We start from the raw sequence: 16939 nt of genomic DNA, 5'->3' as shown, positions 1-16939 counted from the left end.
TTGGAAAATTCTTGGTTATTTTGTTCTATAGAGTAGATGTTTTATAGTAGATTCCTACTGTTTCCTGGATCACAGAATACCCTAAAGAAAGGCCACAGTTTGTCTGGTGTGTTTCTGAGACATTAATGAGCAACATGGGGGCTCCACAGGGGACTGTCCTGGGTCCATGGCTTTCTACATTGCATACAGCAGACTTCGATATATAGATACAGAAAATCATTCTCTACAAATGGCAGATGAGCTGTGTCAAACATATGAATTTCCTTTTGTTATCAATGAAGTTGTTCTTATGGCTAAAACATGTTTTCAGCTCAAGTTGCAGAACAAAAAACATGATACTGAATTGGGATTAACATTTTAGGAACAATATTAATAAATAAGGAAACAAAAGCAAAGGGAGAAAGTTTCTCCTGCATCTAGAACAGTTTGTGTGATTGAAAACTGACCCTATTTTCATTGACAAATGTAAATAGTAGCACACACAACTCAGAAGAGGAAAATGGACATCGGGTTTTCTATTAACAAGCTCTTCACTCTTTAGGGAATGCCTCCAATGAGCCAGGCTCCCCGTATGATGCACATGCCTGGCCAGCCACCTTACATGCCCCCTCCAGGCATGATGCCACCTCCAGGGATGGCGCCTGGCCAGATGCCCCCTGGTGCCATTCCTCCTGGTCAGATGATGCCTGGGCAGATGCCTGGACAAATGCCCCAGCAGGTAGTGTTTTGTCACAGAGCATGTTGTGTCTTCATTTAATTTAATAAATTGATATTTTTCTGGTTGATTGATTCTGATATCCAATGTGTACTCGTAGGTTGCAGAAAATCCCCCCAATCACATCCTCTTCCTCACCAACTTGCCGGAGGAGACCAACGAGCTCATGCTGTCCATGCTCTTCAACCAGTCAGTAGCAAACCCATTCTCTAGATCTAGTTTTGCACGCTTGTGTCTGTTATAGGCTGAGCCTAACTGTTGGTGTGTGCGTTTTAGGTTCCCAGGTTTCAAAGAGGTGCGTCTGGTCCCCGGACGCCACGACATCGCATTTGTGGAGTTTGAGAACGAGGTGCAGGCCGGAGCTGCACGAGATGCACTACAAGGCTTCAAGATCACACAGACGAATGCAATGAAGATTTCATTCGCTAAGAAATAAGCTCTCAGGAAGGGTGGTCTTTGTTTTTTTAAACTTGCAGTAAATCTGACTGTGATTTATTCTTAGAAATTGACTTTCAGGGTTGCACGTAAGTATGTGTCAAGCTGGTGTCTTTTTTTTTTTTTTTTTTTTTTTTTTTAGCTTTACATCAAAATCCACAAGCAGCTTGATATGTCTTCTATATTTGTCATAAAGCATTGCACCCAGAGTCTGGTTTACCAGACATTGTACCTGGAGCTTTTCTTTTTCTTTTTATAAATAAAACTGTTCTAAGAATGTGCTGCTCTTCATTTAAGCTGCAGTTTGAGCTTTCCGCCAATAGGCGATGCTTTCTCACCTCTTGTGTTAAACATTTTCTCTCAAGTCCCTGTAGTCAAAAGGATCTCATGTTTAAACAACTTCAGCTGCACAACATGTAGAAGGAGAAACCAGCATTGAGAAAACCCTGTTTGTTTGTTTGTTTGTTTTTTGTTTTTAGAATACCAATGCTGTGTGCTGCAGTCTGAATTTAGACTGCATCTGCAGAAAATTTAGTTCTTTGGAGTCTTCTGATTATTACAAAGCATGGAAACTTTATGGGACTCCATATAATTCACCGTAGCCATCCTACTTGTAAAATAAATGCACTGGAATCTCATTTAGTTTGTGCTTTGAAGTAGAACCTAGATCTCTGAAGCCACTTTCTCTCCCTGTATTTGGCATTAATCATTGGTATATTATTTAATGGATGGCTGGTGTTGCATTGTTGCAGCGTTTCGTCATCTGCTCCCCCAACAAATGCTCGCACGCTATTACGCCTCCAAAACTGCAGTGTTCGTGTTGAGACTGGTGTTGTTGAAATGAGATAATGAAGCTGCTAATTGAAGATGTGTGAATGTGCTTCTCAAACCGCAGTATAATTGTTTTTGTGTTCGAGCCAGTAGTACATACCTGTCACAGATGTGAGGGCAGCTTTTGTAGAAAAAGGGTTCTGCTGCATTTCAGAACAAAGATATTATTTTTAGAGGATCATTGTATTATGAAGCAAACATGAAAACAGACATTTGATTCTCTGGACACTTGCGTGAATATTTTGTTTTCTACTCTACTAAAAAAAATTTTGGATGAAAATTGTGCATTAAGTCACAGCATAACATTAAAACAGGAAGGCTTGTTGCTGAAAATGGGCCTCCATACAGCTGTGTAGATATTTTACGGCGATTTGATTTATCATTGAACCTAGTTTATGCAATTTCTAGCATTTCAAAAAACAAAGGGTAGGTGGACCTGAAGTTTTAGGTTGTTCAGTAGTGATAACTGGATAAACTCTATACTGGGTACTGTTAGGTACACCTTGCTAGTATCTATCCATTCATGCTATGCATTCAACAAGGTGCCGGGAACATTACTGACAGATTTTTCCATGTAGCATCACACATTTGCGACTCTCCTGGTTCATCACATCCCAAAGGCCCTCTATTGGATTGAGATCTGGTGACTGGAGACCATTTGAGAGCAGTGAAGTCACTCATGTTCAAGTTCATGTTCAAGTTTGAGATGATTTGAGTTTTTGTGACATGGCGTGCTATCCTGCTGGAAGAAGATGTGTACACTGGTCATAGAGGGATGGACATGGTCAGCAACAATGCTCAAGCAGGGTGTGGTGTTTAAACCATGCTCAGTTGGTACTATGGGGCCCAAAGCATGATAACAAAATAACCCCCACACCGTTACACCATCACAATCAAACTCATCATACGAGGCAGGAAAGATGCATGGTTCATATTATATTTACTCCAAATTCATCTGACTATTCTCTGAATACTAAAAAGTTGATGTGGGTGAATGAAATGAAATGTTTGTGAGGCAACATCCCAGAAGATCAGCAGTTTCTGTAATACTCAAACCAGCCTATCTACCGGCCACAGTGACACACCCAGAGTCACTTAATTCACCTTTCTTCCTCCTTCAGATTTTCTGTTTGAACTTCAGCAGGTTGTTCTGACCATGTCTACATGCCTGAATGCAGTGGCTTACTGCCATGTGATTGGATGATTGAATATGTGCATTATTGTATTTAATGAAGGGATGGATGAGTGTATATTTTCATTTAAGTTTAAAATGTTGTCATGTAAGTGCAAAAAAGGTTTTTCTGCAATGTTCTGTAAGTAACATAAAATTAGGTGGGTAAACAAAAGTAGCTCAGAATCATGGACAATATGAATTATTGTCTCAGTAAATTCTTATTGTCTATCTTCCTCTCAGCCTTCACACGATATGTTTGCAGACATGCTAATAAGGAGCACGTCCTCCTCTCACAGACTAGATTCAGACAGAGTGACGTGTGAATTAGGCCTGAAAGGCTTAATTTAGACTCTCACTATCAGCTGTGCCCGGTGTACACAGGGCCTCCCTGTTATGTGCCCTGAGTAATTGTCTTCAGGTCAGCTCAACGGTGTACACAGAAATCCACATTCTTCTGCAGTTTCCCAAGCCTTTCCACACTCCCTTATTTTGCCTTGAGAAAGCACTGACCTCAGTCACCAGGGCGCCGTGTGTGTGTGTGTGTGTGTGTGGGGGGGGGGGGGTGGGCCATGTTTGGCAACATGCCCAGTGCCTTCCCATTCACCAACACAGTAATCTTTCAGAGACTGAAAGGCAGCTTATACTTATCCAGCAGCTTATGCGTGGAAGCTGTTCCTGTCAGAACCACTTAAAAAATAAATAAATTTTATAAATCATCTCTTAAGTATTTTTAGTTTGCAAAGTATGGAAGAAATATAGTATCATCAGAATTCAACTATTTTTAGACATTGAATTTATAACACTGAATTTTTATCCTCCAAATTCACCTGCAAAAAATTCATACTGTGTAACTAAACTTCCTAAACCTTCAGATATGTAGGCTACCTTCAGTTAAAGAGAAGCATCCCAAGTTTAGAGGATAAAACTTCGGTTTCACTTTAATAGTTTTACCTCTATTTCACAGTTTGTAGTGTAAACAGAAAACATGGGAAGTAAAGAAAGGACGGTCACATGCATCATAAGATGAACTGATGATATTGAATTTGCATAATCCTGCATAGTGGAGGAAAGAAAATTTGATTTCTGAGTGGAAAAATGAAAGTTCTTGTATTTTTTGAGTTCTTTAATTTAATGTGTTTTTGGTTTTAGTTAAGTAAATAACAGAAATTCAGTTAGATAGAGGTTAGTGGATATTTTATAGCTAATGTTCTGTTTTTATGCTTATTTTCTCTGTATGGTCCATTATTTGTTTGAAGTGGATGAAACATTAAAAAAAAAAATTAGACATGTGGAAATCAAATCTGATCTAAGCTCATTCTAAAGGCCCCGAGGAAGCAGGTTACTTATCTATATGCATTATTTATTAGTATTACATTTTGATTAAATAACTCCTAAATGTGTTTTTTATCCTAATTTGAAATGAGCCAATGTTTTCACGGCAGTTTAAATAGTGTTAAAATAAATAAATAAATCTGCCTTTTCAAATCCTGCGCAATAAAACGCGTATTGACCATTAGATGGAGCTAAATGCACAACTAACTGCATATCCGTTATGTAGGCACCAAGAAAGCAAGTGAAAGGATTACTTTTTTTGTGACTCTTCTTCTTCAGGTGAGCCACACGCTGCAACCTCTGCGCAGACCCAGTGATGCACGTGTGTTTCCGGATGCTTGGTTAGAATTCAGCTCGTGCTTCGAGGTCACTGCTTCCCCCATGCAAATTAAGCCTCTGCTCCTCAAGAGCCCTCTGTTCCGCTCCGGGGTCAACGCGGAGCGCCAAGCCGCGGAAACACCAGCGGTTGTCAGGGAAGCTCTTGAGCAACAAGCCCGTGATAGACTTTAAGATTGAGAAGGGGAGGAGGGAGAATCTCATTAGATTTTCTGTGATAAAGAAGGTGCATTGTGTGGAGGTCTTGGGTCCAACAAGACGAGAACTAGAGGACTGGAGGAGATATGGAAAATATGTGTGCCATGTGACCGCTGCCAATATTCAAAAGATGCCTACACACCCTACAGTTCTCTTTTATATTTATGCGCTCAGCCGGTTAGTATTTGCAACCCGGCGGCTCCATTAAGCACATTAACACTTTTCAGAGCCGCAGCTGTCGAAACAAGTTCAATCATAAAAGTGGGTTCAATTATAACGTGCCATAAGAAATCAGTCTGCAGGTGGGTGAGAACCGCGTAAGCACTTTTGCCCTGTGCGTCCTGACCAGCAGAAGCCGCTTCACACCTTTCCTGCAGGCGTGAAAGTCTGTTTGTCTTTTGTAAACAACTTTTAGTACATCATCCGCAACAGCACGGGTGTTTTAATTAAGCTTGAAGGACAAATCATTTCTATTCACAGGTCTGAGCAGAACTGTGAGAACAGTTCTGCCAAGCTGAGCTTTGAAGTGTTCCGTGGACTGCAGAGGTTTGAAACTGGAGGAGAGGAACCAGTGAGGCACAACAAAGGACAGAGGGGAAACAGAACACTCAGGAGAGGATAAAAGAGATGCGAAAAGCATTCAGAATACTCTCACACGTAAATATGGTATTGAAAAAAAAAACAATGTTGGTCAAAGTGTGTAGAGAGAGAAAAGGGGATGAGAGCCCCGTGCGCTCTGGGAACCATCCGGACAAGGAGTGAAAGACGGATATTCCCTGCCCCAGGACACACCCTCATGCTCTCTCTCTCCCTCTCATTGTTTCCCACAGTGACTCCGTGGCCGCCAGCCTTCGTATCGGGTTTACAAATGACCAGCCAGCCGCTCCAATGACAAGAACACAAAAGTGAAATCATTCCGCCGGGGAGAAGCAACTTTGGTCGCTGCTTTGGTCACACACTCATCAAGAAATAGGATTCATACGATTGTCCCCTCTCCATATTATCTCTGAGAGTGGATTAAGCTTTGAGAGAGACAGGAGATGAAGAGAGAGTATCAGCTAATTGGGATGTGAGTTCAAGTCAAGTGAGCCGGCAGATTGGACCCGTAAAGCCTCTTAAGGCAGGTGGTGGTGGGAGGAATACACCAAGGGGAGTGTGTGTTTGTGAGAAGCGTGCGTTTGTGTGCATGTGTCATTCCCAGAGGAAACCTGCCTTGGTCACAGCAGCAAGGGAGGGGTTGATCAGGTGTGCGCGCGAGCGTGTGTAGGTGGGTTGATTGCAGGGAGAGATCCAAGCTGAGACAGAGTTATGGTTTCTCCGGTCTGGACGCGATGAAGTGGCTTTGCGGGAGTTTCAGGGTTTAAGACCGGCGAGGAAGAGGAGAGCTGGGCGGACGGAGGACACTGGAAGAGAGGAGTAGGAGGAGGGGGGACACCACCGCCACCAAAGCGCACAGCACGGTCCCCAGTCCCTTGATGCAGGGATGGAGAGCTCACGGGTGCACGGGATAACTCGGAAGAATCTGAGGAGCAGAGGTGAAAAGCTCAACGGGAAGCCAGACATGAGAGCCGGGCGACACCAGGGACACTTCCACCTGCCGCGGACTGTGATTTTTTTCGTCGCGCTCACGGTGCAAACGCAGGTAAGCCACCGATTAAGTGCTATTTCGGGCTGCATGCACTTAAACGCCCCACGCTGACTCGCAACTGTGGTTCTGTCTGTTTTTTAAATGAAAGCTGAGAGAAAAATACTCAGGAATAAAGTCCACGCACAGTGTCCCTTTATGCTGCCCTCTTTCTGCTCCTGCATGGCGCTGTGCCCACCTGTTGTTTCAGCCCGCTGGTGTATTATCCCACACAACAGAGAACGACTGTAATCCAATTGTAGAAGCGCTGGATGCAAATATCAGAACAAAAATCCGCCTTTGCGACAGACGGTAAAAATCACATATATATTTTTTTCTTGAATGAAAAAGAGTCAGTGTGCCACTGTTTGCCAAACAAAGACATGTCATGATAACGCAAATCAATCACATTAGTGACATGTAGTCGATGAATGTGATTTATTCCATCATTTTCTGCTAAATAATGATTCTTAATCCCTTTTCATTCACTTTGGTATCTCCTCGATCATTAATTGCGCATAAATTACACCCAAATTTCACACCGCACCCCTGTTAAGGTATTTTCCTTATTCACGGATCAGTAAATGAGTGAAAACATCTTTCCTTTTAGGCTCTTTGGTTGCTGCTTTGTCCATTTCATATATTAGTAACCATTCTCAGGTGTGGTCTGATTGTCTTATTTTCTCTCTGTCTGCATGGCTGCATGCATGCACGCTTTCTTTTTGGCATAACAGCAAAGTTCATTAATGACTGCGTAAATACTTCTGAGAAGGTGGTTATAACATTATGAGGACAATTTGTGGCTGTATTAAAGCTCTGGATTTTATTCCGGTGTTGTTTTGGGCATGAAAGCATAAACAAGCAAAATATTGTTCCCCTTTTCCCCCATGAGCTCTCAGGCAGCTGCTGGTCTTGTCACAATGTGTCTGATGTGTGACAGCGCTCACCAGTAGCAAGACCAGGCCCGGGGGTGCTCCGAAGCGTGCATGTGTGCACACACGTGAGTGCACGTTTTTTAAACACTGAGCTCACATCCAGCATCTGTGTCCTGGGTGTGTGTGGAGCCCGGGGCCACAGCCTCATAGACTCCGGGGCGTGTGAATGTTGAACATTCAGGCAGCTCTGCGTGCCTCTCTGTACCTCTGCAACCCTTTCACAGCTGAGGAACAACACACCCTGCTCTCTCCATTCTCCGACTGCACTGCAGTGTGAAGCACACACTCAAGATCCTTTGCATCTGCTGGTGCCCATTTATAATGCAGAGGACGGGGGATGTTTCAACCTGCAGTTCATAAATGAGGCTTCTTGACACTCCAGCGGTCCTTATGTGTTGTCTATTGTGCCACGCTCACACTACAGCACGCAAAGCATTTATGTTTCGCTAAATTAGACTGCCATTTTCAAACTGAAGCTGAATTTTAAAATGAGATTGGATGAAATTTATGTGCACATCATTTCTGTTTGAATGCTGAGCAAAATGCAGTTCATAAAGTGAATCAGCGACAAGAGGATTTCGACATTTAAATAAACAAACACTTAGAAATGTATCATCCGCACAATGCTTGAAGCATCCACCCAGACAGAATTTCAGTGTGATTGAAGATCCTGACCGTGACTTAACCGCAATACTGTGACAGTAAGAGACTGCAGTTATCAACAAATAGTTAAAATGCCTCTCACACAACACCATACATCTTCAAATACCCTATTTTGTCTGGACAGTAACTGGGAAATCAAAGATATCACAATCTCATAAGACAAAGGAATCAATCATAGACTGCTTGTTATGAATAGGGTTGCCAAAAATGCAAGGCTCGTTAAATAATCAGTTCATAAAATATCCGATGCAGTTTCACAGTGGCATTTAAAGTGCCACAGAAATATGCTTGAAATCAATGATGCCTTTCCGAAGAAACTTGTTGGCCTCGAGTACAAAGAAAGTCTCGCTTAAATGGCTCACAGCGAGCTCTGTGGAGTTCGTCGAATAGTAGCATTTGTTCCATGACAGTAGAAAAGTCAACAGATCATTTTCCGAGGCTTGAATGTCTTTAGGTACAGAGGATTGTGAGTTTTGCCCCTTAGAGAGCTTTAAACTGACGAAGCTCAGTTTCAGAGACGGGCTGAGCTTCGGCTTGGCTCACTCTCTCTCTGTTTCCCCTTCTCCCTCTCTCCCTCTGAGCGCTGAAATGCTGGTATGCAGGGAATGGCTTAGGCAGTGAGTGGAGGAGAGGAAGAAAGGAGGATGCAGAGTGATGAGCGCCACTGTATCTCCACAAGCCTTTTGATGTAGACAAGTTCACCCCACCTCCCTCCACCACCACCACCATCACCCTGCGACCCCTCCCATCTCACCCCTTTCAGCTCTGGGACAGGGTGCAGGCAAGGGACACAAAACCCAGTAACAATGGGGCGACTGAGACTGTGGCTCAGCGTTGGACGGCCTGGCTCTGGCTAAGCAGACATATGAGAGTTTCCAGGTCTCGGTGATAGCTGTCCATGATTGAATGCACCACACCTCTGGGAATACACGGCTTAGATCCTCGGCTGTAATGAGGTGTCACCAGCTCATTGTTTCAGATAGAAAGCCAAAAAATAATGTGAATTATTTACATTTATTCATCAGTGAGGGTTTAAGCACAAACTGATATAACAGTGGCCTTATTTTGGTGTTTGCTGTTGTTGGATAAAGCCAAAACCACAGAGAGGATCACATACACACACTCACATACACACACAGACACACACACAAATGCACACACGCACATACCTGACCCTTGTGCTCTGAGACTCTCAGGGGGTCTTGTTAAGTCTAGAGTGTGTGAGAGAGGCTGTGCGGTTTGTGTGTGTGTGTCCCCTCTTAACCCATCCCTAAACAGGGAGGGAACACAGACAAGAGAAAAGGAGGCAGATAAAAGTGAGGATGGGAACAATGTAGAAAATGGCTGATGGCTGCAGAAAGAGAAATGACAGGAGCGTCAAAGCTTGTTCTCAGCTAGAGAAACAAGTGAAGTGGAGGAGGAGGGGAGAAGAAGCGTGTGAGCAGGATCCCAGTGTCATTGCCCCCTGGGATGGGGAAGTGAGAAATAAGAAGGGAGTGGTGGTGACACACAGGAAGACTAAAGAAAGAAAGACAAGAGCCAAAGAAAGGCGAGTCCAAAGATAAAAGCTAGTGCTGTTTAATCCCTCGATAATTTAGGGAACATCTCTGTTCCCCCAAAAGCTGGCACGCTGTGAGAAACGTAAATAAAAACATGGTGCAATGACGCAGAATGATCATTTATTCTTTCATCTTCACACTGTAAGAATCTGAGAACTGAGGACATCAGTTTCTGTAGTTTTAACATAGTTAACATAGACTGTATATGAAAGATGGGTGTAGCCTCTGACTTTTAATAATGGATTGCATTTATATAGCGCTTTTCTAGGCACCCAAAGCGCTTTACAATTCCACTATTCATTCACTCACTGATGCAGGCAAACCACAGTTGTAGCCACAGCTGCCCTGGGGCAGACTGACAGAAGCGAGGCTGCCATATCGCGCCATCGGCCCCTCTGGCCAACACCAGTAGGCGGTAGGGTAAAGTGCCTTGCCCAAGGACACAACGACCAGGACAGAGAGAGCTGGGGGATCGAACCGGCAACCTTCCGGTTACAGATGAGCTTCCCAACCACCTGAACCACGGTCGTTTTAAACGATAAGCCATAAAACTGCAGTTTTTGTAATGTCTAACAGGGGGCGACTTCTGTGGGTGCAAAAAGAAGCCTGGTTGTATAGAAAACAGCCTATCAGCTCCCTTTATCTGTAACCTCAGTAAAACACTTTCCTGATGAGTTTTTAGTCTTATTTAATGCAACATGGTGTTCATTTTGTAAATTATGAACTTAATGGAGTCCAAAAGGAGTGTAAAGCAAGGTCTGCTGTAGGGTGGGTGTACCTTGGATTTAAAAATCGCTACTGTATGAGCATGTCCTTTGGATTCTCAGTCAGATCCACCACCTGCTTGTTGAGTTGAATTTCTAAAGGCACCAAGACAGCGATGGACAAAATGATGATGATGATGGATTGGATTTATATAGCGCTCTTCAAGGCACCCAAAACGCTTTACAATGCCACTATTCACTCACTGGTGGAGGCAGCTACAGTTGTAGCCACAGCTGCCCTGGGGCAGACTGACAGAAGCGAGGCTGCCATATCGCGCCATCGGCCCCTCTGGCCAACACCAGTAGGCGGTAGGGTAAAGTGCCTTGCCCAAGGACACAACGACCAGGACAGAGAGCCCAGGAATCAAACCGGCGACCTTCCGGTTACAGATGCACTTCCCAACCCCCTGAGCCACGGTCACCCAATGCTCAGCTTGAACTTTTAAGATGGGACTTTGGAATCCAATGAGTGATCTCACCAGCGCTTGAGATCATTTTTTTGAATTTTTATGGGGACAGAGATATTTTTCTATTTCATAATCTGCTAAATGTTTTCCTGGGTACCAGATCTGGAATTCAGGCAGGTGACTTAATCTCACTTTTACGACAAAACCATGCTCTTAAATGCTTTCTGAATTTAGTCTGTCTTGCAGAAAAAAGAAAACCTGCTGAGGAAAAAATGATATTATCTGCAGCTGTATATGTTTCTCCTAAATCTGCATATTCAGTATTAATGGTACCTTCACTAATGTGCATTTATGCACCCCCATGTCATCACTGATGCTGGCTTTTAAAATTTGTCCTGATAAGGAACTTGATGGTTGCTCTTTTCTTCAGCTTGGAGGACAACATTTTTCACTGAGCGAAGGTGGCAACGTTTTTTTGATCTTATTTATATGTTGCTACTTTGTTCCCTCTGCTTGTTAAGGCCAATTCAAGGGCTTTAACATATGTTTCTAAGCCCATGAAGTTATTTATATTAAAAAAATTAAGCTTTACTCCTAAAACCCCGAGCCTCTCATAAATGCTCTTTTAATACCCAGTCATGTTACTTGTTGTCTAATTATGAAATGTTCTACCAGGTCTGTTTCATCCTTTTCTTTTTGTATCCCCCCCCCCCCCCATTCTAACTTTTATTCTTAGTTTCAATATTTTTTCCCAGTTACATAATTTTACTTGTTGTCTTTGGATTATTTTCATTCAAATATAGGTTTTTAATCATTTTTAAACTACCATGTTCTAGTATTTATATTCTACACAGCGTTCCAACTTTTTGGGAGACATTGGTTGTAAATGGAAATGTCTGTTTTTCTCTTCACTAGAGGTCAAACAAAGTTATGGGAATCAAAGTTATGTCATCATGTCTTCTTCCCCCCTTTTCTCTCTCTGTTGCTTGCTTTTTGAACGCTGTTGTCTTGTACGTACTGATAAACAGATGGTGGAGAGGAGACATGCAGGCCGCTGCTGATTCCCAGAGGCACTGAGACAGTACATTAGAGGAAACACGATAGTCGTCTCTCAAAGTTTCATTGCGCATTTTTGTTTATTTTAACTATATGATGGTGTTTGAGTTAGTCAACCTCTATCATGTAAATTAATATCTAAACTATTAAATAACTGTGGATGAAATGCATAAATCAAGCTCAAGTGACTGACAGGGAGAAGGACTTCTTTTTCTTATATGTTATAAACTGCTGGAATCACATAATAAACTTTAACATGAAAAATCTCACTGTAAAAAAAAAGTCTGCTCAGCTGAACTGTCAGTGGAAGTGATTGAATTCTGCAATAAAGGGAGGGCAGACATAGAAACATCTGGTGAAGCTGGTTATTTGTGTGAGGGTAATTGTTCAGTTTCAGAAATATTCTAGCTCTTAAAGCGAGTCTTTATAAATATTAAATATTCCAGAGGAATAGTTTGACATTCTGTGAAATACACTTGCATTTGCTTTTTCGTATTATGTGGGTAAATTGATATTTCACTCTATCGTCTGCACTAAGGCTGTCATGATAATGGAATTACAAATTTTAGACTGATACCCAGGAAAATGCTTGATAGTTATTACCATTTTCAATACCGTGGATGAACAAAATGGCCCAAATCAAGAGTAATTTTTAATAAATATTGATTAGAACAATACAAACAATGATAATGTCAATGAAACTATTTGCAAGTTGCCTGAAATATTGTAGAAAGCCAATTAAGATAACTTTAAGGTATATATAAATATGTATATGACAAACATTTTAAACAAGAAAAAAGGACAATATTTTTAGTTGTCCAAGGTAATCTCTGTTTGTCATTGCTAAGGAGATAGTGTCAGTAAAGTAGGCTACCTGTTTTTGTCTACAAGTCTAGGTTCAGTCTAGGATTTTAAGAAAACACATAACACTTTTTAGACACGAATAATTGTGAAATCCTGTTAAATCCTTTTCTGTAGGATAAGAAGTCTTAACTTTCGTGCACTTAGTTTTTCAGTAACCAGAAACCTCAGCATTCAGCAGCCATCTTCAGACACCTTAGTGCATTTATTTGGGCAGGTATTTTAAAGTGCTATGTATGGTAAATCATTGATCACTGAGACATAAAACTGGATGCATTTAATCAGCAGTAAAATCTAAAACCTAACATCTGAAAGGTTTACTGACATTCAGCTGAAATGAGCTTTTTCCCCTGGATGTTAAACTTGCACCACCATCTTTCCCGAGGCAGAGTTCTCCCATAGATTTCAATGAAGGTTTCTTTGATTGCCCTGTCTCTCTCTTATAACGTCTCTAATGTTACAGCTCATCAGAGGCTTCTCTTGTATGTTTCTGGAAAGGCCTGCGGTCCATTTTTTAAGATTAATTGGTTTCTAACTTTGCACCAACTGTAATTTAAACATTGTTTGATTTTATAAATGATAAAAAGATAAAACAACTCCTCTTATAACTTAAAAGCTTTTGCAATTACCTTATTTCACTTCCTGTCCTAATGAGACATTTTTAAGTAGAACTTGAAGCAAGACACAGCAATGACGTGAATTTTTACACAACCTAAAATGGCCTGTAAATGTAAATCACCTGTCCTTACTTGGTGATCTTCCATCACTACAGTGGGTGAGAATGGCCTTAACTGTGCAAGTTTGATAATATATTAATGCAATTCTCTCCTTTGCTCTCCTCTCTGCTCTCTCTGGATTCAGGCTGTCTGTGCGGTTGGGATGTTTGAGCTTCAGATCCGACACTTTCAGAACCCACATGGACGTCTGCAAACAGGAGAATGCTGTGATCTCCAGGCCAGCGGAGCACAGCACTGCTCTGCCAGGGACCAGTGTGACACTTTCTTCCAGGCCTGCCTCAAGGAGTACCAGGCCCGGGTCGCCCCAACTGGAGCCTGCACCTTTGGTACCGGCAGTACGGGTGTCCTGGGTGGAAACTCCCAGTTGTTCCACCACAGAGGACACGACAGGGGGGGAGGAGGAGAGGACGGGAGTAATGGACACATTGTCATTCCTTTCCAGTACGCCTGGCCGGTAAGTACAGGGGCAGTGATGGTTAGCAGTATGGTTACCAAGGGAACAGGCTAAGCTTCAAGTGGGAAACAATACACTCAAACTGAGGCTAGAGGAGAATAACGATGACACTCAGAGCTTCACGCTCACATGCTTTTGTATCACAATAACCACAACATATTTTTCTACTAGAGTATTACAATATGGAAAACACAGAATTTGCTAATGTGCTCATGAAAGAAAGATAATCTTCCTGGTGAATCACACATCTTACATCTCCCAGACTGACCCAAGAAGACCTGATCTAAGCTGTTAAAGGGTTATTAAAAGAATGAAATGAAAATATTTGACAGTGTTTGACACAGATTTTCTTGTTTCACAGATTTTCAGATTTTCTTTTTTTCTTGCCCATGATTAGAATTTTTGGATATTTGTGATCTTTGGTTTATGAGCAAAAACACACAAACCTGAAAATGAGAGTGATGCAGCTGTGGTTCAGAATGAGTGTGACTATCACCCCCAAATTGCCTCTGATGCATCCGTGTCAGTGTGACAGAAAGTACATAAAGGCTCAGAAAAAGGTGCTGCGCGCATGTAGGTTTTGGGAGAAAGTCCACAGTTAGACTTGAAGACTGCTTGAATAGAATGAGGCCATTTACCAGCAGAATGGCTATTTTTTGTATTTAGTATATGCTAATCTTAAAGTTCTTCCTGCAATCCTGTAGCGGCCCTTGGCGACTTTCTGCCGTTTACAAGGGAGAGTACACTAGTGTGCATTTCATTCATCCACATTCTTGTGGGCCTTTTTACCTTTATTAGACAGTATAGTGAGGTGGAGAAAGGAGAGTGAGGGGAAGGGATGCAGCAAAGGGCCTAGAGTCAGAGACTGCTGCATTTAACTGTGCAGCATACGAGGTCCTGTTCAGTCTCTGAGCTTTATTCCAAATGCAATCACGGAGAAATACAGCTGGTGAAGCACTCTGGGTAATCAGTAAGACTAGAAGAAAACCTAGAAAAGCACAAAATGAATGCAGCCCATGTATCATTAAACTGGTGTCAAAATGTAACGGCCTCCAACATCTCCACTACACTAATGGCCACCACACTAGCCATTAGCCTGGTGGCCATTAGTGTGGTAATTACGTTGGTAACTGTCAGTGCAAAAATGACGATTACCAACATTGTCACCATAATTTAATATATCCGATATATGTTGGCTGGCTTCATACACTGGAACTGAAACTTTTGTGTCTAAACCAAGAAGGTGAGCACAGTCTGCCTAAACTTGGTTACTTGTTTGGTTTGCTTTTCACTCCATTCCACTGTTTTTCCCATCACTTCACACCTCCACATCTTTAAAACGTTCTGTTCCTTATGTTACAGAAAGTTTCTGGAGGTTTCTTCAACTCATATTGAACTACTTGTGTCTTGGGTCCTCTTTACAGAGCAGAACAATTAATCTGCAATTAGCACAACAGTAGGCACGTGTGGTCAATTGATTATTCAATCTAACTTCTTTCTTCCTCCTCCAGTGCTCCATCTATCCCTGTTTATCCATTTAATTTTTGTTTCCCCAATAAAGCATTCAGAAGCTAAAAAGGCCACAAATATGTGCACTCACAGAAGCCTCTTTTAAAAATGTGTATTTCTGTCTATTATATCATTTACATGTGCTGTATGTATGTAAAGCACTATGCAAAACTACGGTGCCAACCCTCATTTCTTTATGCTTCCAAGGAGCCAGACTTTTCTTGTAACTTTTTTTCGCAGTGGTCTTGAGAAGTAGTTTTTCTTTAGACATTGGCTGCCTTTTTCTCTGATCCTTCTACCTGACCATTTTATGAGGAATGTTTTTGATTGTTGAACCGATTAACATTCAACTATGAGTCATTCAAACAAAAAAGGGCGCCTAACTTAAGGGATGAACTATTGTTGTGTGCACACATAACAGAAACCTTCGAAATGTAAATTGTATCTTTAGGAACTTTGTTACTTGCAGCCAGAAACATTTTTTTTCAAATTTATTTTATTGAATCCATGAAAAATAATAAAGTTTACACAGTTTGAAACGCATAAAATAGTTTTGTTTTTGCCTAATAAGATGGTTCAGTGTCTTATGGAGTGAAATTTTAGTTTCAAATGATTGTCAAATTTTAAAGATGCAGTCAGGAAAGAAGAGCAACATTGAAGCATCTGTAAAACACAGTGGAGTGCTAATAGCATAAGCGATTGATTGTTTAGGTAAAAATAAAAATAAAACATTCGAAAAGTAAGTACCTTTCAAGTGTTAGCCTTTTCAGAGGTTCGGGGGAAGGTGCAGCTGTTGGAATAAAACAGCAAGTGGGGTCTTCATGTGTCATGTGACTCTTAAAATGACAGGAGAGTAAAAAGGTTTAATCATAGTGTAACACAAATACAGTAATTAGGCATAGCACTTATCTCTTCCCATCAACCCATTTTCTAAGAATCCATTAGTCCATCTGGGTGCTCATTAGTCACTCCTTTACTGTACTTTATTCTCACATTTAACTCTTGTTTATCGGTGAAACCAGAGCTAAGAGAATCTGTTCAAAATGTCTTGGCAAGGACACATAGAAGTCATCCACAATTTTCCCGTGGATGTGAAAAGGTTTTGTTTGTTTCTTGCACTGAAGAAATGCTCCTGCAGTATTTCCTGTTACCCTTTCGTTGTCTTTGATCGCTCCCAGCTTGTTTCTCATAATGAAAGAATTACAGAAATGGCAGTCAAAGACCTCACGCTTCTAAGCCATAATCATATTATGTCGTAATAATGTTTGTTATGTAGCACAAAACCCCCAGGTGAGGCTTCAGAAACACACACACACACACACACACACACACACACACACACACACACA

General features: G+C 41.7%; 2 protein-coding genes across 6 annotated transcripts in view; both read left to right on the top strand.

Annotated features, from left to right (window-relative positions):
• snrpa (small nuclear ribonucleoprotein polypeptide A) overlaps positions 1 to 1427 on the top strand; it is a 2914-nt gene extending 1487 nt beyond the window's left edge. For all 5 annotated transcript variants that reach the window (XM_005929967.2, XM_005929966.1, XM_005929965.3 and 2 more), the window contains exons 5-7: positions 542 to 718; positions 816 to 904; positions 992 to 1427. In XM_005929967.2, coding sequence (XP_005930029.1) covers positions 542 to 718; positions 816 to 904; positions 992 to 1151 — 426 coding nt within the window. In that variant the 3' untranslated portion in view covers positions 1152 to 1427. The remainder of the gene's footprint in view (positions 1 to 541; positions 719 to 815; positions 905 to 991) is intronic.
• A 3913-nt stretch (positions 1428 to 5340) lies between these two features.
• LOC102299902 (protein jagged-1b) overlaps positions 5341 to 16939 on the top strand; it is a 63800-nt gene continuing 52201 nt past the window's right edge. Inside the window, exons 1-2 of the mRNA XM_005929971.3 lie at positions 5341 to 6663; positions 13752 to 14081. Of these exons, the coding sequence (XP_005930033.1) occupies positions 6505 to 6663; positions 13752 to 14081 (489 nt within the window). The 5' untranslated portion in view covers positions 5341 to 6504. The remainder of the gene's footprint in view (positions 6664 to 13751; positions 14082 to 16939) is intronic.

The sequence above is a fragment of the Haplochromis burtoni genome, unplaced genomic scaffold (assembly GCF_018398535.1).
Source record: "Haplochromis burtoni strain Fernald_Lab_line unplaced genomic scaffold, NCSU_Asbu1 Contig_128, whole genome shotgun sequence".
Classification (NCBI taxonomy): Eukaryota; Metazoa; Chordata; class Actinopteri; order Cichliformes; family Cichlidae; genus Haplochromis; species Haplochromis burtoni.
The sequence above is the reverse complement of the archived record's forward strand: the minus strand, read 5'-3'. Positions and strand labels throughout refer to the sequence as shown.